At 39.7% G+C, this 27970-nt stretch overlaps 2 protein-coding genes across 20 annotated transcripts in view; one reads left to right on the top strand and one right to left on the bottom strand.

The window, feature by feature from the left end:
* Positions 1-10648: 10648 nt before the first annotated feature.
* Positions 10649-23780, bottom strand: ZCRB1 (zinc finger CCHC-type and RNA binding motif containing 1). 3 transcript variants are annotated; one of them, XM_037009836.2, is made up of 8 exons: positions 23621-23780; positions 22550-22635; positions 20578-20606; positions 15174-15285; positions 14710-14817; positions 12244-12356; positions 12066-12141; positions 10649-11262 (listed from the first exon to the last, which is right to left on the bottom strand). In XM_037009836.2, the coding sequence occupies exons 2-8, from the start codon at positions 22631-22633 to the stop codon at positions 11131-11133; spliced, it is 654 nt and encodes a 217-aa protein (XP_036865731.1). In that variant the 5' UTR covers positions 22634-22635; positions 23621-23780; the 3' UTR covers positions 10649-11130. The 3 variants fall into 3 exon arrangements, with proteins under 3 accessions (XP_036865731.1, XP_073078893.1, XP_036865741.1); XM_073222792.1 differs by lacking the exon at positions 23621-23780 and adding an exon at positions 23257-23517; XM_037009846.2 differs by lacking the exon at positions 14710-14817.
* A 5-nt stretch (positions 23781-23785) lies between these two features.
* Positions 23786-27970, top strand: part of PPHLN1 (periphilin 1) — a 98296-nt gene continuing 94111 nt past the window's right edge. For 8 of the 17 annotated variants that reach the window (XM_037009763.2, XM_073222791.1, XM_037009793.2 and 5 more), the window contains exon 1: positions 24369-24776. In XM_037009763.2, coding sequence (XP_036865658.2) covers positions 24737-24776 — 40 coding nt within the window. In that variant the 5' untranslated portion in view covers positions 24369-24736. The other 9 variants (XM_037009796.2, XM_037009760.2, XM_037009804.2 and 6 more) reach the window with 8 other exon arrangements.

Here is a 27970-nt window from a genome sequence, read left to right as displayed (position 1 = left end):
AAAGAGAAAGGGACCGGGGAGGGTGAGTGGGATGGGTGGGAGAAGGGGAATAAGGAGCATTACAATTAGCACACATAAAGTCGTGGGGGTCACGGGGAAGGCAGCACAGCACAGAGAAGACAAGTAGTGACTCTATAGCATCTTACTACGCTGATGGGCAGTGACTGCAATGGGGATTGTGCTGGGGACTTGATAATGAGGGGAATATAGTAACCACAATGTTGCTCATGTAATTGTATATTAATGATAGAAAAAAAAGTTTAAAAAAATTGACTACTTGTTATACAATAGTCTGAACACATTTCAAAGGATTGAAATAGTATATGGTATGTTTTCTGATCAAAATGAAATTAAGCTAGAAATTTATTTTAAAAATGGAAAATATTCATACATTTGGAAAATTCTAACACTACCAAATAATTCATGGATTAAAGAATAAATCACAATGTAAATTCAATAATATTTTGAACTGAATGATAATAAAATTACAACTGATTTAAACTTGTGTGATGCAGCTAGTGGCATAGCAGTTAATTTCTAGGCTAAAAAATGTACATATTAGGAAATGAGAAAGGTTGAATATCAATGATCTAAGCAGTCATTTTAGGAAGTTAGAAAAAGTACAAGAAAACAAAGCCCAAGAGGTTAAAGTAGGAAATAGTGAAGGTAAGAGGAGAGATTAATAAAGAACAAACATAGAATTGAAAAGATCAACAAAGTTAAAATTAAATAGATACACTGCTAGTGAGAATGATCAAAAAGGAGAGAAGAAACTAACAGGCATTTGTTCTGTCATTTAAAGAGCTAGTAGAGGCTATTATGAACTACTTTCATCAACCATTTTGAAATTTTAGAAAATAAAGTTGAAATCCCTAGAAAAAATACAGCTTACCTAATATGATACAAGAAAACGGATACTCAGAATAATCTTGTGGCCATTAAACACATCAACTCTGTAATGAATTGCTGCTAAAAAGCAGGTTCTCTGGTGTCTTTTCTTATAAGGACACTAATTCTATGGGCTCAGGGCCCCATTCTTACAACCTCACCTAACTTTAATTAGTTCCTTAGAACCTCATCTCCAAATACAGCCACACTGGGGGGCTAGGACTTTAATGCATGAATTTTGAGGGGACAAAAATACACCCATGTCCAACTGGGACTCATTCAAGACATGCAATGTAATTCATACATCGTCACAATAATAAAATATATATAGTAACTTTCCAATAGATGCAGAAAAATAGCATTTGTTATAATTCAATATCTAGTAGTTGATAAAAGTTAATGTATCTTAGAAAACTGGGAATAAGGGAATTTTTGAATCTGCCAAAAAGTGGCAGAACACATCCACATTAATGATGAAATTGTGAGAGCTTTCCTCCGTATGTCAGGCACGTGACAAGGATGTCTGCTATCGCCACATCTATTGCCTTCTAGCTTAATAACCAGCACTCTCTAATGCTTATTTTGTATTCTTTCTTGCCTTACCGCCCTCATTCGTGATGCTGGTTCCGGGACTGTGCCAACACGTCTTTGCGTGCTGGCTCCCTATAGGCTCCTTCCATGGGAGGCTCTTGAGCCCAGGGCTGCAATTACTGGGTCATGTGGTAATTCTGAGTGTGTGTGTGTGTGTGTGTAATGGACGTGTGTGTTTTTGACTCATCTCGTACTCACCTGGTAAACAGTTATTTTTAAAATATACAAATATTCAAAGTATTTTTTGAAACCCAAATTTAGGAGAAACCTTTGGATTTTTATGTTTGTATTGTTAAAGAAAATTAGAGGTAAATTTTATAAAAACCGGATCCTTGTCCCTTTTAAAAATGTACAATTACACATCAGACACAACTTCCTGACATTTTTTATGGTGAGGAGTAATTCAGACTTGGGACTAATCTGTTCAAGCCATTAAACCCCTGAGAGCCAAAGCAGCGGGCGGGTGTGTTAGTGCAGGTGACGCTGCTGGGTGAACTTCACCCTCTGCTTTGTTTGGCTCCAGAGGAGTTTCCTCTTTGGGTCTGAACTCCTTGTTTGCACTTGGCCTGAATCCCAGTCCTCAACCTCTGCAAAAGTTGATGCTCTGCTTCTGATGGGGTCTTTGGTCCACAGGGGAACTTGCCCTTCAGGCAGACTCGGTCCTCTGACTCCCGCCTGAATGCAGAACTGCTCTCCTGCCCCTCCTCCGTCTGACCTGGACCCACTTCTGCCTATGTCCCTGCAATTATTTGGCCCTATGAACAGCATTTAGCAGAGTATTTTTCCATTTCTTCCTTGGGGAATGAGAGAGAGGATGGGTTATTGAACCAAGCTGATAAGGCTACCTTCGTGACTTTTTTAAACTGATTTTGAGTCAGTATCATGTCATGTTAAATGTGAGTAAAGAAAACTAAGGAGATGACGATCAGGGTGGTGGGAGGCTCTCTGTATTTAGTTCCGAGGTGAGTACACTCACTTGTCATGTAGAAAAAAAGGTAATGATAGCTTATAATATAGAATCTTTTTTTAAACTAGTACCATTTCTGGTACTTTATTTCTTCCTGTAGTTTTGAGTTACCGTCTATGTCATTTCCTTCCTCCAATAGAGTTCCATTTTTTACTTTGTCGTATTATTGCCATATATATTACATATTAATGTTTTAATTCCAACAGTTTTGTAATTGTTTTATACATTTGTTTTCAAATCAGTTACAGTGAAAAGAAAGATATATGTATATTTATGGTGTTTTAATTATTACCTAGAATTATAACTTGTGTCTGTATTTCTTTGTATGGATTCAACAATCTGATGTCATTTCTCTTTAGCCTGAAGAACTTCCTTTAATATTTCTTAACTTCTTTGAGAAATGATTCACATATTATACAGTTCAGCCATTATAGTGCAAAATTCAATGATTTCTAGTATACATAGAGATATGTGCAATCATCAACAGTCAATTTTAGGACATTTTTATCACCTCAAAAAGAAGCCCCCATGCCCATTAGCTATCATCTCCCATATCCTCTTCTTTCCCATCCTAATGCCCCAGCCCCAAGCAACCACTTACCTCCTTCTCTCGCTGCAGATTTCCCTATTCTGGACTTTCATATGAATGGAATCAGATAGTATGTGGTCTTTGTGGCTGGCTTCTTTCACTTAGCATAATGCTTTCAAGGTTCGTTCATATTTAGGGTACATCATTACTTCATTCCTTTTTATGCATGGATAACATCCAGTTGTATGGATATACCGCATTTTGTTTATCCATTCGTCTGTTGATGGACACTGGATTGTTTCCACCTTTGGCTATTATGAATATGCTGCCGTAAACATTCAAATACAAATTTCTGTGTGCACATATATTTTAATTTCTTTGGGTAGATACTTAGGAGTGGACTTTCTAGGTCATATGGTAACTGTGTTTACCCATCTGAAGAACTGCCAGACTGTTTTATGAAGTGGCTGCACCATTTCACATTCTCACCAGCAGTGTATGTTGGTTCTGATCTCTCCATTTTCTTACCAATAATGATTTCATTTTGCCCATGAATTTGTGGGCCAGAAGTATAGGAAGGGCTCAGATGAGAAGTTCTTGGTTTGTCATCTCATGTAGTTGCATCAGATGTCAGTAGGGGCTGCAGTCTTCTTAAGGCTGCATGTCCTGTGCTGATGTCCAGGATGATTCGCTCACATGAGGCCGGCTGATCCCCAGCTGTGGACCGAAAGCTCAGCCAGCTGCTGACCAGAGCATCTGCGTGGGGCCTCTTCAGCATGATGGTCTTCTTACAGAGTATCTAGATTCCCCCAGAGTCCATTTATTTTTACAAATATTTTAGAGACCATATACTTTTATTTCTGTAAGTCGTGCTTATTTTTTTAGTCCATCTTTTTTCTTTTCAAATAGTCTTGGTCTTTTATTTCCATTTTGTCTGTCTTTCATAATTTGAGTCACTTTTGTTGAATGTATCTGATAACATTTTTATCTGTGTTTTTGGAAGTCTAATCCTATTAATTTTTACCCGTTGACTGTGAGTCTGTACCTGTGTGATTTTCGGTTGTGAGCTCATTGTCAGTGTTGTTTTCTATTTGAGGGTCCTGTGCGATCTAAGCGGAAGGCGCGCTGACCCACAGTGAGTTTCCTCTGGCTCCTGTTAAGTGCCGGAGGGATATTATTAGTTAGTGGCTATAGTCACAGCCAGGAACATCCAATGGACAATTGTGCTTGTTTCTCTGTAGCAACATTTAGGCCTTTTTGGTTGTTCTTGTTTTAGCTCTGGATTTCTCACTACCTTCTCTGTAATTTTTGGTAATAGGATTTCTGGAAATGAAGACTCCACAGCAATTTTTAAAGTCCCTAAAATAAAAATCATTTTGGTAAAAATTTAAATGATGAGTTTAGGTAAATTGGAGCAAATTTCCTCACACAGAAATTTCATTTTAATATTCACTATAAGCTTAAAGCTGTGAAGTTATTCTTATTGTAGCAAATATACATCCTGGTACAAATTGTAAAATTATAACATTTTAATAATTACTATAATTGATAGTGTCAAGTATGTGTTATGATTCTTTGTTACGTTCTTTACACTATTTGTGTATCTTACGAACCTAGAGAGGTATGCATTATTATTCTCTCTTCTAAATGGGGGGACCCTGAGACTCAGAGAAGGGTGGATCTGGGTCTCAGAGATTTTTGTGTTTGATTTCAAAGCCTAAACTTAAATAGCAAGATATTAGTTCTTTTATTTGGTATTTTTCAACTGCTATGCTGAGAATAGATATGTTCAGGGCAGCTGTGAGGCTCTCTTCACTGTTGTTACTAAGGACCCAGGGCAACATCTGAACATTGCTGATACTAAGCCAGAAGAAAAGAGAGCTCCAGGGTATCTTTCACCAATTAAATATTCTGGTTCAGAAATAACACACATCATTTCTGCTCACAACCCACTAGTTACTTTTCCCACCCACTCTCAAGTGGGTCAGAAATTGCAATCCTATTATATGCCTAGGAGGCAGAAATACTGAGCAAAATATTTTATGACCATAAAACTGTAGATCAACTTCAACTATTGCCTGGCACCCTCCTAGGTCATAATATGGTCTCAACAGTTACAGATGTCACACCCAGAGAAACAGCCCCCAGGAAAAGAATCATTACCACTGTTCTTTACAGCAAGGACACTTCTTCCCCAGAGGTCCCCAGCAGACTTTGTCCACTGAGTACTGGCAGAAACTGTATCACATATCTGTTCTCAACCCGTCACTGGCAAGAATGGGACTGACATGGTTGGCTCAGCCCAGTCAGGACCTACCTTCTGGAGCCAGAGATTAGGTTACTTTCTCATGAAGCTGTCTGGTTTGTGTATGTGTTGGAAAAGATGTTTCTCTGGTTCTTTTTAGTAAGTCAAATCCACAAAAGAACGGTACTTCAATACTATGAATGACTCAGGTATGGAAACCAAAAGGAAAAGTAGGGAAATGTCTGTAGGCAGGAAACCAGCCTGACGGCTACAAAGGGAAAGCCAAGAGAGCCGGAAGTGCCAACAAGAAACATCATGCTGTGGTGAGGCTCAGTTCCGACCCCAGATAACAGGCGTGTCTGTCCATTTATGAATTTTATTATTGAAGAGCTTTAATTTGTGACAAACACCTGTATACAATTTTATCTGACTGACTGGACTACCTTTAAGTGAGGTGACATTTATTGATAATTTATTGTGTGGTAGGCACAGGTAGCTGCTACATGGATTACATAATTTAATCTTTATACGAATCCTACAAGTTGGGCAATAATCGGTTTTCCCATTTTAAAGATGAAAAAAACCTGAGGTTCAATTCTGGTATGTAATTCGACTAGGGTCACACAACTAAGTCACACAACCTGATGTTAAATCAAATTAATTTGGCTCCATAGTTTGTGTTCTTAAGATATGTTATTTATGCTTCCTCTACTAGTAATGCTTATTTATTCATTTAATTGGGAAGAATTTGTTCCGTTTCTCCTTGATAAACACACCTGGCCCTGTCCTAGGCATGGGGATTCAGGAGAGCAAAACACGTCCATGCCCTCATGAGTTTACATTATAGTAGGGGAGATAGATAAGTAAGTAAACTATATAGATTAGAAGAGAAATGACACAGAGAAAAATTAAGTGTATGTGTGTGATGCAATATAACAACCACAAGGTGACATTTAAGTAAAATCTTGCAAACAGAAGGAGCATGTCCTAGAGCGATCAGGAGGAATGGTCAGGCTGACAGAGCAGGGGTTGTCACGGTTCTCAGGTGGGTGCCTGCCTGGTGAGCTCGGGAGAAAGCAGTGAGGCCGTGTGGCTCCAGCAGGCTGAACTAGGAGGCGAACTGCAGGCGCTGAAGTGAGACAGATGATGCCCTTGTTTGGGCGTGTCCTACATGGGTCACTGCAAGAATTTTAGCTTTTATTCGTAGAACAAGAAAGCCAGGGGAGACTTTTGAGGGGAGTTATATCTGGCATAGTTTTTAAAGATCATTATGTTCTGTGGAGAGCAGTTGGGAGGCAACTGCAGTAATTCTGGGTGGTAAGTTCTGGGCCAAGGTGGTATAGTAGACAAGTTCTGTGTCTCTGAATATATTTTTAAGATAGAGCTGACAGTTTGTGATTTGGATGGGGTATATGAAAAAGAGAAGAATCAAAGGCAACTCCATTATTTCTGAGCTAAAGGATGGAGTTGACCGTAACAGAGATGGGGGAGCCACTTTAGGTGTAGCTGACTTGGAAGATTAGGGGTTCAGCTTTGGTCAGGTAAGTTTGAGATCTTATGAGACTTCCAAGTGGAGATTACTTAAAAAATTTAGAGGGCTCTTAGGCATAATATCATTTGATCTTTTAACCTTTAACTTCAATATTTGCTAGCTCTTCCAAAAAGCATTTCCACCTCAGAAAAATAATTGAGAACAGTTCTAAGACAAATTGTTATTCATATGTAAATGGTATGGAATTTCTTCTGCCTTCTCTAGTTGATGAAGCAGTAATGCAGTTTGAGCACTTACTGAGAGACACATCAGAGTTTAGCTTATAGATTCTAGAGTCAGTTCTCAATCCTTTTGCTTATTGACTATGTGACTTTGGCTTTATTCAGCTTTCTCTACCTCACTTCTATCATCTATGTGATGATGAAAATAATGTCTACCTAGAAGGTATTCGTTTGTATTGGTGGTGTATTTACAAAGTGCCTAATACGTAGTGTTAAATATGTCATACAAATTCTTTCAGATAATTTGCTAAGAGCCTGGGCTGTACTTAACTTGCCTTGAATATACTCAAAGCTCTGACCCAGCTATACCACCTCCTTATAAAAGGTTATGTGCTTCACAAAAAGCCATGGATCTGGAAAAATGCAACTTTCCCCAAAAGGAATCTTACGACCCCATTCTGTAAAAGCTTTTAGAATTCTTGAGGTAGATCTTCATGGAAATGACTTATTGGTTCTATCTGTAGCAGTACCTAGGCATTCTTAAAATTTGGGTCTTATAAAAGCCATTTTAAGATAATTAAAAATGGCTAAGCCCATTCTGTGGATTTAGGGTTCAGTCTCTGACTGCTTACATTGTTATTTTAAGTAAGTGCATATAAATTGCTTTCCAAAGAGGCTTTACCCTCTTTCCGTATGTTCTGCAAATAGTCTGTGAAAATTGTTTATTACGGAGAGTGGTTTCTTTTTCTTTGGTGCTGCATCTCTATTTCCTCTACTGGTCAGCTGCTTCAGGATCCTACCTTTGGCAATGATGAAAGGAGACCTTAAGATTCTTTCACCAGGATGAGTAATTTCCACAGTGATTCCATGCTGCAAATAGACACCGACACCCTTAGTCTCCAAGGGTTGTGTGGGACTGACCTTACAGCTCGTCTTGAAGTATGGGGACTGGGACATCGGCCTGTCCAATGAGGACTTTTCTTGGGACTTTTGCTAGACCCACCGGGGAAGAAGAGCTCTCATTAGGATTTCCAGCTTTAGGGATTCTGATGGTCATCTCTGCTGTCACATTAAGCAAGCTTGTTGAGACAGAAGACAGCAAGGAAAGCAGACGTAAGGGACAGATAAAAATAGATTTTCAATTACATTTTTTACCCCTTCATTCATTTCTGAAGCTTAATGTCTTGGTTATGTGATCCAATGACCCTCTCACCTTTTAAAATACTGCTTTTGCTCGATAAATGATTTGAGTCTAAATTACTGATTTATCTGTGGCATATTCTTGTATGTAAAGCTAAGTACTTCTCTGAGTGTGGTAGCTGAGGTTACACTATTTACACATTTTAATGCCTAAATATTCCATGATACTGTTGTGTACCACATATACATACACTTATGGAATAGAAAACAAGAAATGAATATCTAATACTCATAATATGTCCTATTGTCAGTGGCCATAAATGATTATTGTGATAATCTGAAAATGACAACTGGCAGTTTCATAACAGGGATTGTCAAAAAAGCAAACGAATAAATGATTTCATGTCCAGCAAGATGGGTCTTCTCTGGCAAATGCCTTCATACTAGAAACACCGTGTTCATTATAGGTTTATAGTCCCTTTCACTGAAACCCATGGGGCAAGAGAGATCTTTCATGCCAGAATTCTTCAGCGCTTCTAAGCTTGCCTGTTCTGGTCTGGCTACCTGGGCCCCTCCGGGCGGGAGGCCTTCCTTGAATGCTGCTTGGTGCTCAGCTCAGTCCCTATGTGCAAAGGAGCATTAAGCAGTTCATCAGAAGCATGTACTTCCAGTCCCCGTCTGGACATACGGGCTTGGGGGACCTTATTACTGAGCTTTTTCTTTAGGGCCCCACATTCTATGTGGTTACATGCCTTTTCTCCCAGGAAGGACCTCGGTCTCCTGCCTGAGGGGAACAAGCCTGTCTGATAGTGTTCTGATGTAGGCAGGGGACGGGCACTGTGGGTATCATGGCTCAGCATGCTCGGGGCTCCAGGGAGGACCACTGGTCTGACTGCTCTTTATACAGAAATTTCAACCAATAATATCTGTACATCTGTGTGGTAAAATATACATAAAATTTACCATTTTACCATTTTGAAGTGTACAATGCAGTGACATTAGGCATTACACAACATGGTTGTATAACCATCACCACTGTCCATACTCAAAACTTTCATCATCCCCAGCAAAAACTGTTCAACTACCACTCCCTTCCCACTCCCAGTCCTGTCTGCCTGTGCGAAATATATAGACAATATAGATAATATATAGACAAATACAATCTCTGTGCCTTTTCTGATACCTCATATAAGTAGAATCACACAGTATTCATCCTTTTGTGTTGTCTGTGCATTTTTATTTTTCAAATAACTCAGGTTAAGGAAGTGGCCCAAGGCCATCAGCTCTAAGGGGCAGGAACCTAGGTCTGTGCAGAGACTGTACTTTAGGTACTGTGCCTACTACTTTAGAAGAGGACTTTTCCCTCCACACACACAGGTATCCATCATAGCAGGTATTCCACAATTAAATTATATCCAGAATGTTTTCCCATGCCACTAGGAATTCTCTGAAACATTTTAATGCTTTCTAACAATCATTTTGGATGTCTCATGCTTTATTTTTTGACATTTAGTTGTTTGTTTTGAATTTTAAGTAATAATATATACCTTTGTATATAAATATCTTATTCTGATTAGAACCCTAGGATAAAATAGAATGTAATTTTCGGTTCAAATAGACATACTTAATAATTGATACTTACTGTTAGACTACTCCTTAGAAATTAGCCAGTTTATAATACATCTTCATGCCACTGTTTTTTTTTAATTAGGTAAAAAATAATGTTCTACTGGTTGTAAGAGATTCTTTAGTGACTAAGAATAAAGACTTTCAAATTTAATTTGCTATCTTTATTTCCTATATATTATTTATGTCTAGCTCATTTTTTCTGTTTTAAGGTAATCATATAAAACTTTTCTGCATTTCCGTGGCAATTTTGTTTGTTTTAAATTTGATGAATTAATGGGTGGAACAGAAAGTATAGTCCAGTATTCAATCTTCTGTCTGTTTTCCTCATTGAAATCTAGAAGATTCTTTGGTGGTGAGTGGTTCTTTTATTGCTTTTGTAGTTTTTAAAGTGGATTTTTATTGCCTTTAGCAATTAATAAAACTAATAAATGGGTGTTCTTTTCAAAAGTACTCAAAAGAAATATACAAAAAAGGCTTATAATCCCATTCCCAAACAGCCATCTGCAGAAGGCAGGGGAAGATTTAGTCAGGAATACAAAGAAATATAATACATGAAAAAAATGAGGCAATTATTAACTCTAGGAAAAACCACCTCTGGCTTTTGCTCAGAGGTGAACCGTATTTACAGGGTCATAAACTAAAAAAAATTTAAACAAAAACTTTAACAAAGCTATACTGAAGAGGGCCAGGGGAGTATAGCAGATTGAAAAATCCTCCTTCAACCTTTTATGCATTAAGTGGCAGAAATATATGTAGTTTACTTAGTTATATGCATGTACATATGAAAAGAATTAGCTGAAGAAGTTAGTTGTTTCTGGGGAATGGGACTTGTGCCAAAGGCAGATTACTGTTGAGTTATAAGCCTTTTAGAGCTATTTTATATCTTTGGGGTAATTATAATACATAGGTTAGGATAAAGCTAAAAGAAATAAGATAGCAAAATATCTACATTAAAAAAAAATTCTCTTGAAAATTTTATTAACATTTAATACGCAGTAAATAAGTAAACTTTTCAGCCTTTCTGAAATTTTAGTTTTAAAGATAAAATGTATTTCAAAAGTCCTAGTGTAAACAATCAGACATGAATAAACTTTTACAATGAACTTCTCCAGCAAGTCTCTTTAACACCTTTTTTCTTGGGATGACAATAGTATTATGATGGTATTAAGTTCTTTAATAGTCAAATGAACTGTTTTCAGTATTAATGGTTATTGGCAAATTTTGATTTTTTCACTACTCTGCTAAAGCAAGATAAAACATGATGCTTTAACATTTTTTTCAATACCCTACCAACTATTTTTTAGTGAAAAATGACTTGGTACTAAGTGTTCTTATGCTCAAGTTCAAAGAGCGACCTTTAATCCCAACTGAACTTGATATTCCAAGATTTAAAAAATGTTTAATGATATTTACATAATAAATACAACTTTAATCACTCAGTTCTTCCTCATCACTGAAATATGTGCTTTTCTTTATCCTTGGGCGTCTTGAATCATCTGATGTTGAGGGACCCCCTGGACTGGGTTTCCATTTTTTTTGTTCTTCTTCAATTTTGGCTTGCTATAATGTGATTCAGAAAACAGAACAAAATCAAGAACCTGTTTATATTATTTATGTGCATTAATTCAAAACACGGCAAAAAAAAAATATACCACAAGCGCTAACACTCCTCAGCCTCCCAGCCCACACGGCCGGCCGGACACCAGCAGACGCCTCCCCTGCCCGAGTCAGGCCCCACTGTCGCCACGTCACTAGAGTAACCTAGGCAATGCCAGCCTTTAACAGGTACATGAAATGAAGCCTACTTTCAAGCCGTGCTGGAGGCAGGAATATTATATGAAACACAAAATTACTTAACTAAAGGAAAAATAAATTGATGTGCACATTTATAACTTAACTACATTAAAACAAAGTAACTATTTATATAAAATCAGGAGATTATAGATCCTTCTTCAAAAATGTTTCATATACTTATATTAGAACCTCTAACGCTCAAAAATATGTTTTTGGTTTTGTTTTGAAATGAAGCTTCTTTTACAACATTATCTCTGGCTTAATTTAAATCTTTTCTTTTGGGCTAAACCCACTTTGTAAGCAAAGAGTTTTGCTGAATTCTACAATGAAAACAGATGAAGAGATTAAAAGTATTATGAGGTTCTTAAAATGTAGAAAGAAACAATGGATACTTTTCCATCACGTTGCTCTAAGGGCCTTAGAGAAGTAGCCTGTCTACAGTTCAGGAAGTGAAGGGGAAAGGTGGAGGCTACTCTAAGGAGGTGATCAACAATGTATGCAAGGAATATAATAAAACTACTAACAAAAGGCAGCTGTGATTGGTGCCTTTTAAAAGAACCATTTAGTACCTGGAAAGCTATGGCCTGACTGAGGCTGTCAAGAGCAGGATCTTCCCCTTCTTCTTCACTTTCTTCTACTTCTTCACTAATTTATTTAAAAAAACAAAACAAAACAGAATGCACTCAACCAATAATAAAAAGACAGAACCGACAGAAGAATGTATTTAATAAGAGTGAATGTACATACACTTCTTCTTCTCGTTCAGGAATTTTCTTCTTTTTCTTTTTCTCTTTCTTCTTTGGAGGCTCACGTTCTCCAAGCATATTTTTAGGACAGGCATAACTTAAGTGACCACTTTCCTTTTGTTTCCCATTAAAATGCAAACGAAAAATACCATTATTTGTTGTGTTATTAGCAGAAACTTGCCTGGTACCCTAAGACTAAAAGGTTTTAGAATTTAAAAAAGAATATCGCTACACTAGGAATATAGATGAAATAATTAACAAAACCCATTACTTTAATATTTAGAAGGAAAAAATATTACAACTCCCAATTGGTTACTTGAACAGTGAGTATTTTAATAGTCTAACTAAGGTATCATATGTATTCTTCCTTCAAACATTGTAAATCTCAAGATTCAGGATATAAAACTACTCAAAATTTAAATGGACCATCTAACTAAAATGTACAAAGTTTGTTATTATTTGATAAAAAGGAGACAAAACCATTCCTGTTAAAGTCCAAGATGCTGCTTAATGTTCTTAGTTTTTACACATGGAAAATGTTGTCTTCCTCACTTCCTCACTAGTTATTTCATTTGCTCTTTTTATATCTAGGTCATAACTGCACTATCCAATCATGGGAGCCACTAGCCATGGTTCTCTTAGGGCCACTGAGAACTGTCTGCACTGATAAGCACTATAAGGGTAAAATACACACTGGATTTTGAAGTCAGTATGAAAACAAATATAAGATATCCTAATTTTTTAAAAATACTAATTACATATTCAAATGATATATTGGATATATATTGGGTTAAATAAAAGATATATTAGTTTTTACCTTTTTTTAAACTTTTTTGTTTTTTAATTACACTTATCAATGCTTATCACAAGAGTATTACAAAACATAGAAATGGATAAAGGAAAAATAAAAGTTTTTACCTTTTTTTAAGTGACTACTAGAAAATTTAAAATTATAGTTGTGGATTATATTACATTCATATTTAACAGTGCTGGGCTAGCCATAACATTATGATGAGCCAAAACACAGAGTTGTGAGTCACCAGACAATGTACTATGATGTGTACACTAGCTCACTAAGATACCTTCCAGCAGTACTAATGTGAGAGGGAGGCTGTGGGACAAGACCATCCAGGACTCATGCTGCAGAGGAGAAAAATGACCATGCTTTTCAAGTCTGTCTCACAAAGCAGAAAACAGACCGTGTACTGTGCATACCTGAGGACAGGGCTGAGCCCAAGGGCTAATGAACTGCTGAGAGAACGGACTTAGCAAAGTATTTTCCTAACTGTTTTTGGAACAATGGTATGCCAAAAAATGTTAGAATATCTCATATTAAAAAGGGCTTTAATAGTAGAATAACTTTGGGAAAAACCAAGTTAAATAAACATAAACAGGTTCTGGGAAGTTTAAATTTAATGTAAAATGTACGAAGTATAATGTACCAACTCTGTGGGCCCATAAACCAAAAAGATAGTAACACACTGATCCAAAGTCTCTGACACAATTTGGCATTTACTGTGAATATGAGGACACATACTAATCTGTCTGACCATAGCTACTCCTCCCTTTTTTTTACTTAAGTTTTCCTTAATAAAACTCAGAACTCTGGAACACAGTTTCTGAAACATTAACTTAAGAGGTGTTAGAATCACAGTAATTGACAAATGCACCCAGAACCTTGCTTGCTCTCTTTTTTTACCCATCAGTCCATACATCCATTTATCTATATATCTTCTGGGGGAATGGCAGTGAGGGAAGGGACCCCCACCCATTTCCTTGTATCTTCCATGTAGTTTTGTAGCCAGGAAAACGTCTCTCAGCAGTCCTCTTCCCATAATTCCTCTGGGACCCTGTTTCATATCAGCATTTTGGAAACTTGACAATAACCCCCCGACTGAAATTCTCCTCGTACCATTATGGGCCTTGTACAGAACTAACTGCTCTGTGACTATCCATCTTGCCCGATCACAAGTATGAATGGGTGACAGCGGATTCGGGCAACTAGGTGAGGACATTTGGGGATGGTTGTTATAGACCATTAGCCCTAACAGGAAAAAAAACAACCCCAACTTTAAAACACAATATCCCATAGAGGACAGGTCATAAGATACTGTTTATACTAACTGTGATGCCAAACATTAGCAAATATACAGAAACAGGCAATATCCTATGAACACAAAAATGGGTCACCAAAATCTTTCGGAATGTTAAGTAATTTTACTCTGACACTTGTTAACCTAACAATTTTAAAGATTTAGAAACTAGAGAAAATGCCACTCTATATTCCCCAACTCGGGTTATCTTTACATACGGTATTTTAATCCGGTTTACTTAGAGGGTTCTAGAGCTCCAGCATATAGCAACTTTTATAACCCAGTTTCAGCCAGTTTCGGGAGCACAAATAAAACAAGGATGTGAGAGAGACCTTCGACTATGGAAACGCACAGTAAGTGTCAGGCACACGTACCCCGCATTCGTAACACTTGGATTTGTCGAAGTAGCTGCGGCGCCGGATGAACTCGGCGGCTCTTCCGTTGTCGATGGCGATGCTTGCGCGGATCACTCTGCCGAACAGCTGGGCCGAGGGGAGAGGCAAGCGCAAGGGACGCACTTAACCAAAACCTAAAACCACAGCTGTTGGATCCCATCCCATCAGGCCTTCAATTTCATTCTGTATTTGATATGTTTTTATCAACTGCGCACTCAGGAGTGACAGATTCTAGCTGACAGAAGAGATTCTTACTCCTTAGGATTCTACCAGTGTTTTGGGAGCCCACACGGGTTTTGATCTCTTGCCTTTCCTGTACGTTAAATACCCTTGAATCTCCTGGTATCTGTCAGATCTGACCATTCACCGCATCTCCACACTTTCGGTATGAATGAGCACAAAGGCTTTTGGGTTAAAAACCTTGTTGGGAATGAATGGCTTACCTGTTTGTTGTTTATTGCCTTGGTACAGTTTTGTGCAGAGTCTTTATCCAAAAATAAAATAAATGCAACCCCTTTACTCTTCCTGGTATCTTTATCTTTCATAATAGTAACCCTTAAAGCATAAATAAATAGCCAGTTAAAAATAATGAGCAATAAATAAAACATATTAATAAATATTTGGAAGACTCAAGTGTTCAAAAAAGGGTTAATAAAACATTTAGAGTTAAGTAAGAGACACTAACACATCTGATGAATCATGGGATTCACATTCAAAGTCATGGGATATGAGGGAGGACAGAAATGAGGCGCGATCCTGACGCGACACAGGTGAGCACGGCTAAGCGGAGTGTCTCAGAAACATCGGTGGTCTGCAGGATGAGGCGAAGAGACTAGAGGCAAGGGAACCCTGAGGAGTGAGCGTGATTCCTCCTCTCTAATTCCCTCACCCTGCAGAAAACACAACAAAACTGAGCTATTCTCTACTACACTAAAACTTATTTATTTTTTTCTAGGGTTTAGAATCTGATTATATTCTTGATATTCTTTCAAAGAATCTCCAGTTCTTTGGTTTTTCGCCATAGCGCCCACAGTACCTGGTGAGAGGGATGGTGTAAGAACACACCTGCTCTTTCTCCCGAGCTCTCACTCATCCCTAGTCCTTGTGGTTGTTGCTCATCGTATGTCATTACACACAACTTAAAAGACAATGTTCAACAGGGGCCTGTGCAGATATGGCGGATTCCAAGGCTGAGATAGGACAGGTACAAGATGAACCTGGAACATCTTGTTATGCCAGAAAGGAAGTATTTAAAAAAAGAAGAAATGATGGGAAATGGCACAAAAGTACAAAAGCCAGTGGAAGGTGCCCGCCACTGGTCAAATCCAGGGCAATTTAAATACTGACATAATTAATGAATTATAAACCACCTCTTTTAGTCTGGTACATTTGTAAAGAACATAGTTCTCCTTCATCAGCCTATATTGATAATAAGTAAATGGGGGAGAAGGGAGGGCTCCTGCTGAGAGCAAAATGTGTCGGGATGAATGGTGAATACAGAGAGTGCTAGAGCTGGAACACGGCCATTTGCAACAACCACGGCAAAGGCAGGATCAGGTAAGAATCACAACAAACGTGAATCAAACATGGAAATTTTACGTGGATCAAGAAATCTGCAATCATCTTCCACTGAGTGCTTATTAGTTGCAAAGGGAAAAAAAGTAATTATACAGTGAGGAAATGGGTCAACACCTTGACTGGTGATCAAAATTACTATCACTAGAGAGGGACTGACGGACACTGAGTCCAGATAGGGTACCTTGCAGAATGCAGTGTCACCTACATAGATACCAGCCAAAACCACAAAGCCCAGTGTAATCACGAGGCAACATCAGGAAAACACAAAGTGAGGGGAAAAGAGAAGGAGACTTATGTTCTTTACAAATGTACCAGACTAAAAGAGGCTAAAAAGATGACAGTTAAACTCAACACCTAACTCCAGACTGGATCCTGGACTAGAGAGAAAATTCTATGTTGGACAAATAGGTCAACTGACAAAATTAGAACATGGATGGCTGGTTCAGTGTTTTACCAGTATAAATTTATGAACTTGGTAACTACTGTGGGTCTGTAATACATAGCCCTACTTATAGGAAATACACATTGAAGTATTTAGGAATAAAGGGCAATGATGTTTGTAACTTACCCTCAAATGACTCACAAAAGCAAACTGTGTGTGTTATACACTTACATACATACATATACACATGAACATATAAAGAAACACATCTACACACAAACTTTACACATGTGGGAGAGAAAGTGATAGAATAAAGGGGGTAAAATGTTAACAACAGGTAAATCTGAGTAAAGGGTATTTTGATGTTCTTTGTAGTACTTTTGTGATTCTTTATAAATCTGCAATTATTTCCAAATAGAAAAAAAAAGACAACGTTCAAGACAAAGCTTACTAACTTTCTAAAACCTGAATTAAGAGAAAAACAAGAGAACAGAAATGAATAAATTTTATTTAGTATTATATTTCACATATTAAGATTTATTTTATTTGGATTTGGGTTTAGGTACTTAAGATAGCCACTGTAATAAAACTGGTAAAAAAAAAATTCCATTATATTAAGAAACTATTTTATTAAAAAAAGAAACATAAATTTTAATAATTTAGGGGAAAGTGGGCAACTTCAAATGGTTCACTTTCTCAGAAGAGAGCATCTGTGGGTTAATTAGGTTTAAAAGGAAAGAGAAGCCAAGCGCTTGAGGAGCTATAGTTTAGACCAGTTCTCTTCAAAGCCACCAGTTATAAAGAACACGCAGGAAAGTTTTTAACAAACTTTCAAAGAAACATAAAGTAAGCTGTTTGCTTTAACTTCTTGGAATGTTCATGATGTTTGTGAAGGCTGGCGAAAGTCCTAACTCATTTTTTAGGAAGTATCGTTTCCTAGTGTGTCTCACCTGTTCCCTTTTCCATTCACACTGCTTTTCTTTGTGTCACAGTGGCATTACTTTCAATAGCGTATCTTACCGGTTCCCCTGATGTTACTTCTCTCATGTGCTAGCGGAGTGATCTTCTACTTAAAATTATGGGGTAACTAAAATCACATCATTCCTGTGCTCAAAAGTCTCTGGCTCTTCACACCGCCCACTGTCTGTTCCTGCGATCGATACTCTTTCTGGTTTGGCTCCGACCCCCTCACCACCACTGCTCCTCCTCACGCACCAACTCTGTGGTCCAGCCACAGCCGACCACGGGATGTGCACGGAGCATGGCCTCCAGTTCCCCAGTTTGGTGCCCCTGTTCAAATGGTTTTCATCTTTGGTCAACTTTCAATCTTTTCCCATTAAAATTCTACATTTTTTAGGGTTCAGAATATGTCAGTTCTCTAATCTCTTTAACTGGAAATAATTTCTTCTCATTTCTGCTATTCTGTACCAAAATCTTACACATAAACAATGACTCATTTCACCTATCTTAATGTGAACTCCTTTAAGGTTGTCTTTATAACCTCTATTAAGCCTAGCTCAATATGTTAAAACAAGAAGACATAAAAATGGGAAGTAATATTTCTCAAAGGAGTACATCTAACTGTTCATTCATGTGGTCATTCAGTCACTCCATTAGCCTCAAGTCCAGGCATTAGGTACTGATAATATGAAGGCAGAAGGACAAGTTTTTACCTTCAGGAACAAGCTTAAGGGTCTGGCAGCTCAGAGACCTGTAAGTCAACTGTAACAGACTACTTCCCTAGGGATACTTTTTACAGTAACAGAAAAAAACTGTTATACCAAGGATTTGAATGGACAAATCTAGGATGATTCCCATGTTCATTGCATTAGAAAAGAGGTAGATGGTACCACTTCCTGATATAAGGTATAAATTATACTCATTTAAGCACATAATGTGAAGCAGACACTATTTTGGAAAATCTGGGTGCTGTACATTTAACACCCACTGCCTGCTCACCCACCCTTCACACATAAAGTAAGTGCACCACTAAGTATCACCCATTTCACTGCCTGATGATCTCTCAAACTGACCTGTCTCTACCTCTCCAGCTATACCAACTTTTCCAAATTTCTCTTCTGGGCAGTAGTTAGCTTTCTGACTGGTCTTGCATCTGCTCTTATTCCCCTCCAATCCAACCTCCACACTGATGCTAGAATACATTTTAAAAATTTCAAATCATGTCATTCCCTCATTTGAAACTCATGAATTCTGGGTGTCTTAGGATAAAAACCAAGTATCTTGTAACATGGCCAAGAAGCAAGATTAGGAACTTGCTTCCACCTATGAAACCATCTCGTCCCCTCTCTCCCTTTGCTCTTCATCTCTAGTTACACTGGCCTTCTTTCTGTTTCTTGGTCTCACTTTATTTTCTCCTGCCACAGGACTTTTGCATAAGCTACTCCTTCTAACTGAAATGTTCTTCCCATTCTTTTTGTCTGCTTAACCGTTACTTGGCCTTCAGGGTTTCAACTGGGTTTACCTGATCAGAGGATTATCAGGTAAACCTACCCTGACTCTCTAGACTAGATCAAGCCTCCCATTACAGGTGCTTAAAATTCTGTCTTTAACTTCACAGTAGTCTCAAGGTTTATAATTATGTATTTATACAGAAAGTCACTCAGAGGTGCTGACAGAGTAAAACCAAGAAAAGGTAATGGTTAAAGGAGTAGGCTCTGGAATCAAACTGCTGGTTTCAAATTTTGTTCCATCACTAACTAGCAGTGTAATTTTCAGGTCTACTATCTGCTTCAGTTTTGCCATTTGTAATAATGAGATAATAAGAGCATCCACTTTAAAAGGGAGCTGTGAGAATTTACTGAGATACTATATGTAAAGAGATTAGAACAATGTCTAGCATATTTATGTGCTCATTGTTACGTATCCTCCTCATTAGGGTTTTGACTGGTAGCTACTGTTCGAAATTCTGAGGACCCAAAAATTTACCTAGAAGCATTTTTGATTTTTTTAAGAGAGAGAGGTTAAGTTTAAAAAAAGTTAACTTTGGGATGCAAATGAACTTAAACTGTTTAACATCAAAAGACAGAGGAAAAACAGCTAGTCAAGATAAATATGCTCTAAATTTTTGGGATTTTAAATATGATTTTAAGTTTATAGTAGAATCTAGAATATACTGGTTATAAGATAGTTAGAATGATAGCATCTTTTTACTTATTTGCCCCATAATATAGTTGCCATTTGAAATAGTGAATTAAATATGAAAACCTCAAGTGCCTTTGTCCTTTCTTAAATATTGGCCCCAAATATTGTTTCTACCATTTTTGTATGTAAGTGGACTTTCCAACAATGTCTAAACTTTCTATGAAAGCAGAGAATATGTTTTGTACTTGTTTATGAGTCTCATAAGCACTTTGTACATTATATACACTGAAATACTTGTTTTACATTTTGATAAATATTAGCCCACTTATAGTATACTTCATAAAACACCTTCTAGTAAGCAAAATATATATTTAATCAGAGCCTTTAATTTATGTCTATTTTGGATAACAGAATCAGTTTGTCCTTAGAAATATGGTAAGAAATCATATTGTTTAAATAAATTATGATTATAAGGGAATACTATGAAATCATCAAATATGAGCATGCATCTTTATAGCATATGGAGATATTTAAGATATAATCTCAAGTTAAAGACAACAAAATTACATGTGTAGAATTGAGTCTTTAAAAAAGCTGTCTATACATGTTTATGTACATAGAAAAATGACTGAAATACATAAGAATGTTAGTGGTATTTTTATTTTCTTTGTTTATTAAATATTTGTTTTGTAAAGAATACTAATGTACTTCTGCTAAAAAATAATGGAGAAGTAAATTCATATAAACTTTTAAATTAAGTTTCAAAATTTGATGTGAATACTTACTTTACAACTTTGCCATACTTGGAAAATATCTGAAAAGAAGGACCACATAGTAATTTATAATTAATTAAAAATTATTAAAAAAAATTAATTTTCCGGGTTGTATACACTTACCACATTCTTCTCACAGTTTATGAAAAATTTTAACTTTCAGTCTATAAGTCAGCCCCAAGCATATATACTTTTTGTGATAGAATAATCTCATTTTTGTTATCGGCGTCAAAGGAATGTCTCAGTTCCTAAATTTCTGACAAGCGTGCACACAGAGGAAAAAAATAAACCACTCTTTACGTGTGGTAGATGGAAGGCTCACACACCGTGCAGCAGCTTCCAGTGGTGTATCCATGGCAACCATCACCCCCGCCTTAGCTCCAGAGAAACCCTGTGCGGCCGGTATCCATGTGGAGGGATATCTCTGTTCCTAGCCTACCGCGTCAAGCTCACTGCTTCAGCAGACAGACCCTTACACTGCTTATAAAACAAAAAAGCTTCTGTAATGAAAAAGTCCATTCCCACCTGTCTCCTTCTGCCCACCCTTAGCCGTGTTAGTGGCACTTTACAGTTATTTGCAAGCCTTTCTTCCCTTTTACGTCTACATCTTCACCTTTGGCAATCTCATTTCTACTGTTTAGCTACTACTTGTACACTAATAGTTCCTATTCATTATGCAATGCTTCTTAGAGAAGTCTTTTACAGTACATTAGTGTGTGCCGTTCAATAGTAAATTTTTGAATTTCACGATTAAGTTGTATAATGCTGGAATGCAGTATAACTGAGTTGCAGTATTAGCCAACACTGAATTCTGGACCAATATAGACAGTTTTCTCTATCACACTTTCTAATGGCTTCTCATTTCACTCAGTCCTGTGTAGGCTCTAAGAGGCACCCCTGCAGGGCTCACCTCTGACCTGCCCTCCTCCTCTCTCCACCTCATGTCCTCTGAGCCTGAAATGCTTGTCCCCCGGACATCTGCACAGCGGCCTCTTCCTTCCTTCAGGTCTTGATTCAGAAGTTGCCTTCTTAATGAGGGCTTTTGCCCACCCATGTAAAATTACACCTCCATTCCCAGCCTAACATTTAATAACTTCCTTTCCTGCATTTTTCCTTAGCACCTAACATGTCAGCATTAACTCAGTCTCTAAAATACAGTATCAGTTGATTTTTTAATATTTCACATTGTTTCTCTATCTTGCAATGAGTGTCATGAATGATTTTCATCTTTTTGTTCACTGATGTGTTCCTAGTATCTGTAAGAATGCTCAGTGTTACAGTGTTCAATAAATATAGAAATGTCTCTATTTTGATACAAAGGAGGAAGCCCAAGTTCTTTTTCTCCTCTGTCCTGAGATTCAAGCTATCTTAATTAGTCAAGCGCTATGTATCATCTACGCAGCGTCTCTCTACTCAACATCTACCCAAAGTGAGAGAAGAGGGCACACGTGGAAGAAAGGATTCACGTCATTCCTTACAGTCCCTACCAACTGCCTATCTGCAGGAAACCCTGTTCTCTGTTTAAGGTAAAGACATTAAAGAAGGTGTTGGAAAGGATCCCCCCCACCATCCTAACCTGGATTAAAATTTATTACACGGTTAAGTTGCTGCCACATATATAATAAGATACTCCCAGAAATTGAGGGTTAGGAAAGGAATGTTTCCACTGGCCCCTTCCTCCAAAGCCTCTACCATTTTCAAAAGCCAAGTAAATAAGCACAAAAAATCAGCCTATTACAAGTTGCTCCCACTTCATTAAGCTAGGTATGTCTGCTATTCTCTATAAATGCCCAGAAAATTTTCTTTGGAAATTACAAAATTGTATATATATTTTTTCATTTACTCATGCTTGCAATAGCGGTCTTTGGTATTGAGGGTTGAAGGGCATCGTAATGCACTTAAGAATTTTTGCCTAGAACTGCTTAATCCACATCTGTATTAAAAAACAGAATTCAGTAGTAACTGTAATAATACAAAAACTTACCCGGTATAAGTCATTGTTGGTCAGGGAAAAAGGCAAGTTGGATACATACACTGTGCTTTTACTTGGGGCCAATCCACCACTCATTTCTAAAAAGGAAAAAAGAGAAAAAAACCAGCTACTGAAACCAGGTTCTTAGTTTCAATTTTAAAACTAAGATAGGCCATCACGGATTTGACTGTGCCAGATTTATACACCCTAAAATGATCCTTTTAGGGTCAGGAACCATGCCTCTCGCTGGGCGAGGTAAGGAATTCCTCTTCTCCAGACACCACTTAAAATTCAGTTTTCTGGTCCATCTTTCAAGTAGATTCTTTACATCACCCCGAAGTGCTGGACTATGGTGTGGAGGGAGAGGTGAGTTTTTAACAGACGAAAACCTCTCAGGCTACGAGCAGGAAAAACACACCTAGGGCCTTGCGTGACTGCATCAGGAGGAGCCTGGCCGCTCTCAAAGGCCTGAGCCCCTGCCTTTCACTCATGCTCTGCTTGGGGACCTTGCTGGTTGTCTTTAATATTTTTCTCTGAATGATAAGAGGAAATTTTGGCCTTACATTTTGACCATGTTGACTTCTTTCACATCACAAAGTTTGCACAATATTGCTAAGGGATGAAATACGCTATATGAGTACGTTTCACGGCCTTGAACGATACTGACTTGCGCATGAATTTCAAAGTTTATAAATATAATTTGTCATGGATTTTCATACCGTTATCTTACAGAGTCAGCAAATGACCCGTGAAAATTACACGGTCCTCAACGAAGTTCAAAGTTCCGATTTAAACAGCGCGCGGCCGCTCACTGACGGCACAACGGTTTGCAAGGCGCGTCAGCTCCGAAGTAAAGCGAAAAAGCGCTCGGTGCGCGGGGTGTTTCGGGGACTCCGAAGGAACTCGGCACCGACAGGTCGCGTTCTCGGGGCTTCTCTTCTGAAACGATTTACCCGTTGGCCGCCGTGGGGGGAACTGCGAGGGCAGCGAAGGTCTCGTCCCGAGCGGCGGGGCAGAAGGGGCGCCGGGCGGCCGGAGGGGAGCGGCCCGCGGGCGCACGTCGGCGGCCGAGGCGGCGCTTACCTGCAGGTGGGGCGGCCCGAGGGCGCGGCGCGAGCCGTCGGCTCGGGGGAGGCTCAATCCGGACTACGCCGCGCGCCCCGCGGCGGCTTGGGCATCCCGAGGCCCGGAGGCGCCGGGGACCAGGAGACGCCGGGGACCAGGAGGCACCGGCACCCGCACCACTTCCCCGTCAGCGACGAAGCCAGGCCCCGGGGCGGGCCGGCGGCGCGCGCTCTGTGACGTCATCGCGCGCGCCGGAAGTGCTCCGGCAGAGCGACGGCGGGCGGACGGCCGCGTTGCGGGTCCGGGCGACGCAGGTCGGGGAGCGCCTCTTACCTGCCGGAGAGGTAGAACGGGGCGGGCGCGCGGGCGGGGCGCCGCGGGGAGCGGGCGGGCGTCTCTCGGGCGAGCCCCGGCCTCCCCGCTGCCTGCCGTCCCCGCGGCTGGGGTTGCAGGGACGCGGCGGAGCTCGCGATACAGGCACCCGAGTCCGAGGTACAGGTTCACTTCTCGTTAGCAAATATTCGGAAAATATGCAAAAAAAAAAATGGACTGAACTAGGTCACTTCAATGACCAATACCAATTAGAAAGTCGGTAAATTTACCCAGTGTGCTCGACGTACCCCGTTCGTTATTAGGCGCTCTGAGAGCTACAAAAAAGTGTTAACCGGGCTTTTTTCTGCGGCTCTCTCAGTCTAGTTGAGGAGGCAAGGTCGACTTGGGGAGAGACCTGGATTCACAGAACGACTCGTCTTGAATGTCGGTGCGGACAAATGCTGAACTTTGGGGCCTCTTTCCCTTCCCTAAGTCTGTAGTGGGCCCACTGATCTTTCTCTAAGAGTCGGTAAACAAACAGGACCATCATTACCGGGGCAGCGTAGTTTATGCCTCTACCCACCTGCACACACAGACCAGGCCTCTGACCGCCCCTGGGAGCCTGCGTGCCACAGCCTGGAACCCACAGCCTCTCCGGAGCCTGCACAGTCAACCCAGACTGAAGCCGAGGTCCTCTAGCGAGACGGGAGTGCAAACCGCCCGGGGCGAAGCCGAATTTTGAGAGGCCCGAATGCCTCCGCATCCACCAGGGCACCGCTGGGACTCATTCTCTTGGCAAACTTGCGGCCAGCCAAAACCGCCATGCTTCACATCCCCGTTATCCTTGGTTACCGCCCAAGATGTAAGCCCCTTCGGACTGTACGCTCCACCCTCATCATGCCCCTAGGTCCAGCCTTTCACTGCTGCTCCCGCTTTTTCCCCCCCCATTTCACCCCTCAACAGGACAACTCTGCTTTCTGAAACCTCTATTCCCTTTTTAACAAACTATTACATATTCAGCCTCTTTAGGAAATTCTTTCATCTCTGGACCCTAACACCTGGCTTGTCCCTCCAGCCCTTTCGGTTGAGCCCGTTTTGTGACACCTGCATGATGGCCTTCGCCAGGCTAAACTGATTTCACTTTCTCAAAATACTTTTTCCTCCCTCAGCGCCTTTGGAAGGGCCCTTTTCTCTCTCTGTAGCATTTAATTTTTTAGACTTTTCCTCTACCTCTTTGTGATGAATTCTTACACCTGCTAAAGATCTCAGTTTAGAGTCACTTCCTGAGGGGTTTTTCCTTTATTCCCATAGACAGATTTAGGGCACCCTTGCCATGTGCTGTGGGTGATGGACTGTATTTACCTTGTTTATTTTTGTAATTCCAGTGCCTAATGGGCACCCACGTATTTCTTGAATCATTTCACTTGCTGCCAGGTAGAATTTCAGAAGTCGGGAGTTGACATAGCATCTGACTTTAAAATGTAAGAACTTTTTGAAAGGGGTCAACTGCTACACATCTACAGGTGATTCAACCTTGAGCCTAGAATATGGATGATTCAACAAGCATTCATTGCTCCCTAGAAGTAGGTATTATCCCTCCTATTCCATAGAAAACATGGAAGCACTGAAAGCTCAGATCCCAGAGCTGAAGAATGTTGGAGTCTGACTCGGGCCGGCATTTGCATGACTTTAGGCCCATCCCTTGACTTCATATCCCGTTGCTTCACAAAGGAAACAGGTGAGGACAGAGCAATCCCACCTGATTCTAGGCCTGAAAGCTGCCGGTGGCTCCTCTTGCTTGTGGCTTTTCCCCATCATGATTGCCGCATTGCCAGAGCACCCCCTTTTTTCAAGAGATGTTGGAAATACAGGTTCTTTTCAAAGTGTTATCTCCCAGGTTTTAAGGGTTGTCAATGAATTAGATTTTATTAAAGAAAAAACCCTGGCCAAACATTTGTCACGTGTGGCCTGAGTTCAGAGTCTTCTACGTGTTGTAGGTTTTAGACACGGGCTTCGCGGGGAATACTGGATTTTGAGCCGGCCTTAGGGATGGTTGGAGGTTGAATGACAGAACGGCGTAAGAGGTATTCCAGGTTTGAAAGAAGTCAGACAACTCTAGGGTGCTGTGCTACCTTGTGGCCCGGTGAGAGCGCTAGCATGAACGACGCTTCTGCAGAGAACAGGAGGTTGGGGACATGACAGAAGAGGGCATAGGAAGGGCATAAAAGTTTGGGTTTGTTACAGGTAATAAACTATTTAAATTCTTCATCAGAGAAACAAGATATGAATGATGTATTAGCAAAGTTAATTGGGTATCCTTTGTTAAGGGTGAATTGGAAGGTAAAAGACTAGAAGGAGGCTGACAGTTAAGACCCCCATCCAGATGTGAAATGAGATTTAATTTATGTTGTACATAGGTAAACATCTGGTATTTCTATTAACTTTTGTCATTTCAGTTACTTGGTCACTTAAAATGAACAACCAAGAATCTCCTATTAAGTATTCTATACAGTACAGTAGGGCTTAAAAAGAGGTATCCTTAAAGCATTGAAAGGTCATGTAACTTGGAAAACCAGTCGAGAATGCAGTATTCAGTACTGAGTCATGGTCGTTACGAAGCACCAAGCCCCCCTGTAGTTTTTCTGCTTTGCTGTATCATTTAATGCCCTGGAATTTCTTCTCTGTCTTTACCTGTTTCCTTTGTGAAGCAGTGGGATATGATGGAAAAGGATGGGCCTTAAAATGCAGGCCTGAGTAAGACTCGAGGCCCCTTTTGGCTCTGGGATTTGAGCTTTTTGGAACTTGCATGTTTTATCCGGAATGGGAGGGATAGTATCTACTTCTGGGAGCAAAAGAAAGCTTGCGAATCGCCTGTGCAGGCTTCCTTCCCACTCCTTTGCAGTGTGAGTCTTCTGCTCTGGTCAGTTCTATCTCCTCAAGTCCATTTTATCCTCCCCAATTCCTTTTCCTTTTCTTGGATTCACTGTTGTCTTTCAACATTCTGTTGAAATTTCTTGGCTTTCTTAGCTACCATTGCCTGTATTTATCTCTTCCTGAACAGTGAACAATGATTAATTCTAATAGATGCTTTGCTCAGTGTTGACCATTTTAATTGGCATCAGTGTGAGTTTTTTAGCACAGACTTTAATTATGTTCTAAAATTCATTTTTAATCTTAGTTGTTTGGAATTTTAAATATTTTGCAATAGAAATAATACTATACACATTTTAGGATCAAGTCAGAGAAATAATACTATACACATTTTAGGATCAAGTCAACCCTTAAAAGCTTCTTGTTTCAGTATAGGGTGTCTGGACTGGCTCTTATGCTTAGATGAGATGTCTGTGATTTTAAGAAAAGTATTAGGGTCCCTTACCCCCTTCTCTCCCCCACCCTCTGCCACCCCCCAGCCAATTATATAGGGATCTTAGAGGATAGGGCCTAGGCATTGGCATTTTTTAAAGCTCCTCAGATGATTCTAGTATGCAGCCAGGTTTGAGATCACTGCTTTCGGTGCTAGAGCTCAAGGATTCGCACTGGTGGTACCTTTTGCTCAACAAAGTGACATTAGTGTCACATGAAGTGACAGGAGCCATAATCTAGTAATGCTCACTGGAAAGTGTCTGAATACAGGTTCCCCCACTATCTGAAAGTAGAGCGTTCCTATGGAACCTTTTGTAATCTGGAATGGCTGAATGTGAAGAAGCCATTATTATTTCCTAAGAGTGACAATCCTCTTCGGATTTCTTTTGGTACAGAAAACAGGTACTGATGTAGGTCTTTGGTGAAAGCAAAGTGGCATAAAGCGAACTTCTGAATAGCAGGGAAAACCTGCGGTGGGAAGGTGCAGGCTAGCACGAGGCTCTCTGGGATGGCTCGGGTAGGTGGTCGTAAGAATGATGCCTGTACTCTGCCAAGCTGCAGGAGTAAGAGAGGGGCAGGCACGGCCTTTGCAGTGGTGCTTGGTTTGGGAAGGAGGAGAGGGAGGGAAGGAAGGCGAGTAAGATGTTGTATAGTACTCTTAGAGCAGGTGCTTTGAAAGGTCCAAAGACGGAA

This window comes from Manis javanica, chromosome 15, assembly GCF_040802235.1.
Source record: "Manis javanica isolate MJ-LG chromosome 15, MJ_LKY, whole genome shotgun sequence".
Lineage (NCBI taxonomy): Eukaryota > Metazoa > Chordata > Mammalia > Pholidota > Manidae > Manis > Manis javanica.
Note: the sequence above shows the minus strand (reverse complement) of the source record. Positions and strands in the feature narration are given on the sequence as shown.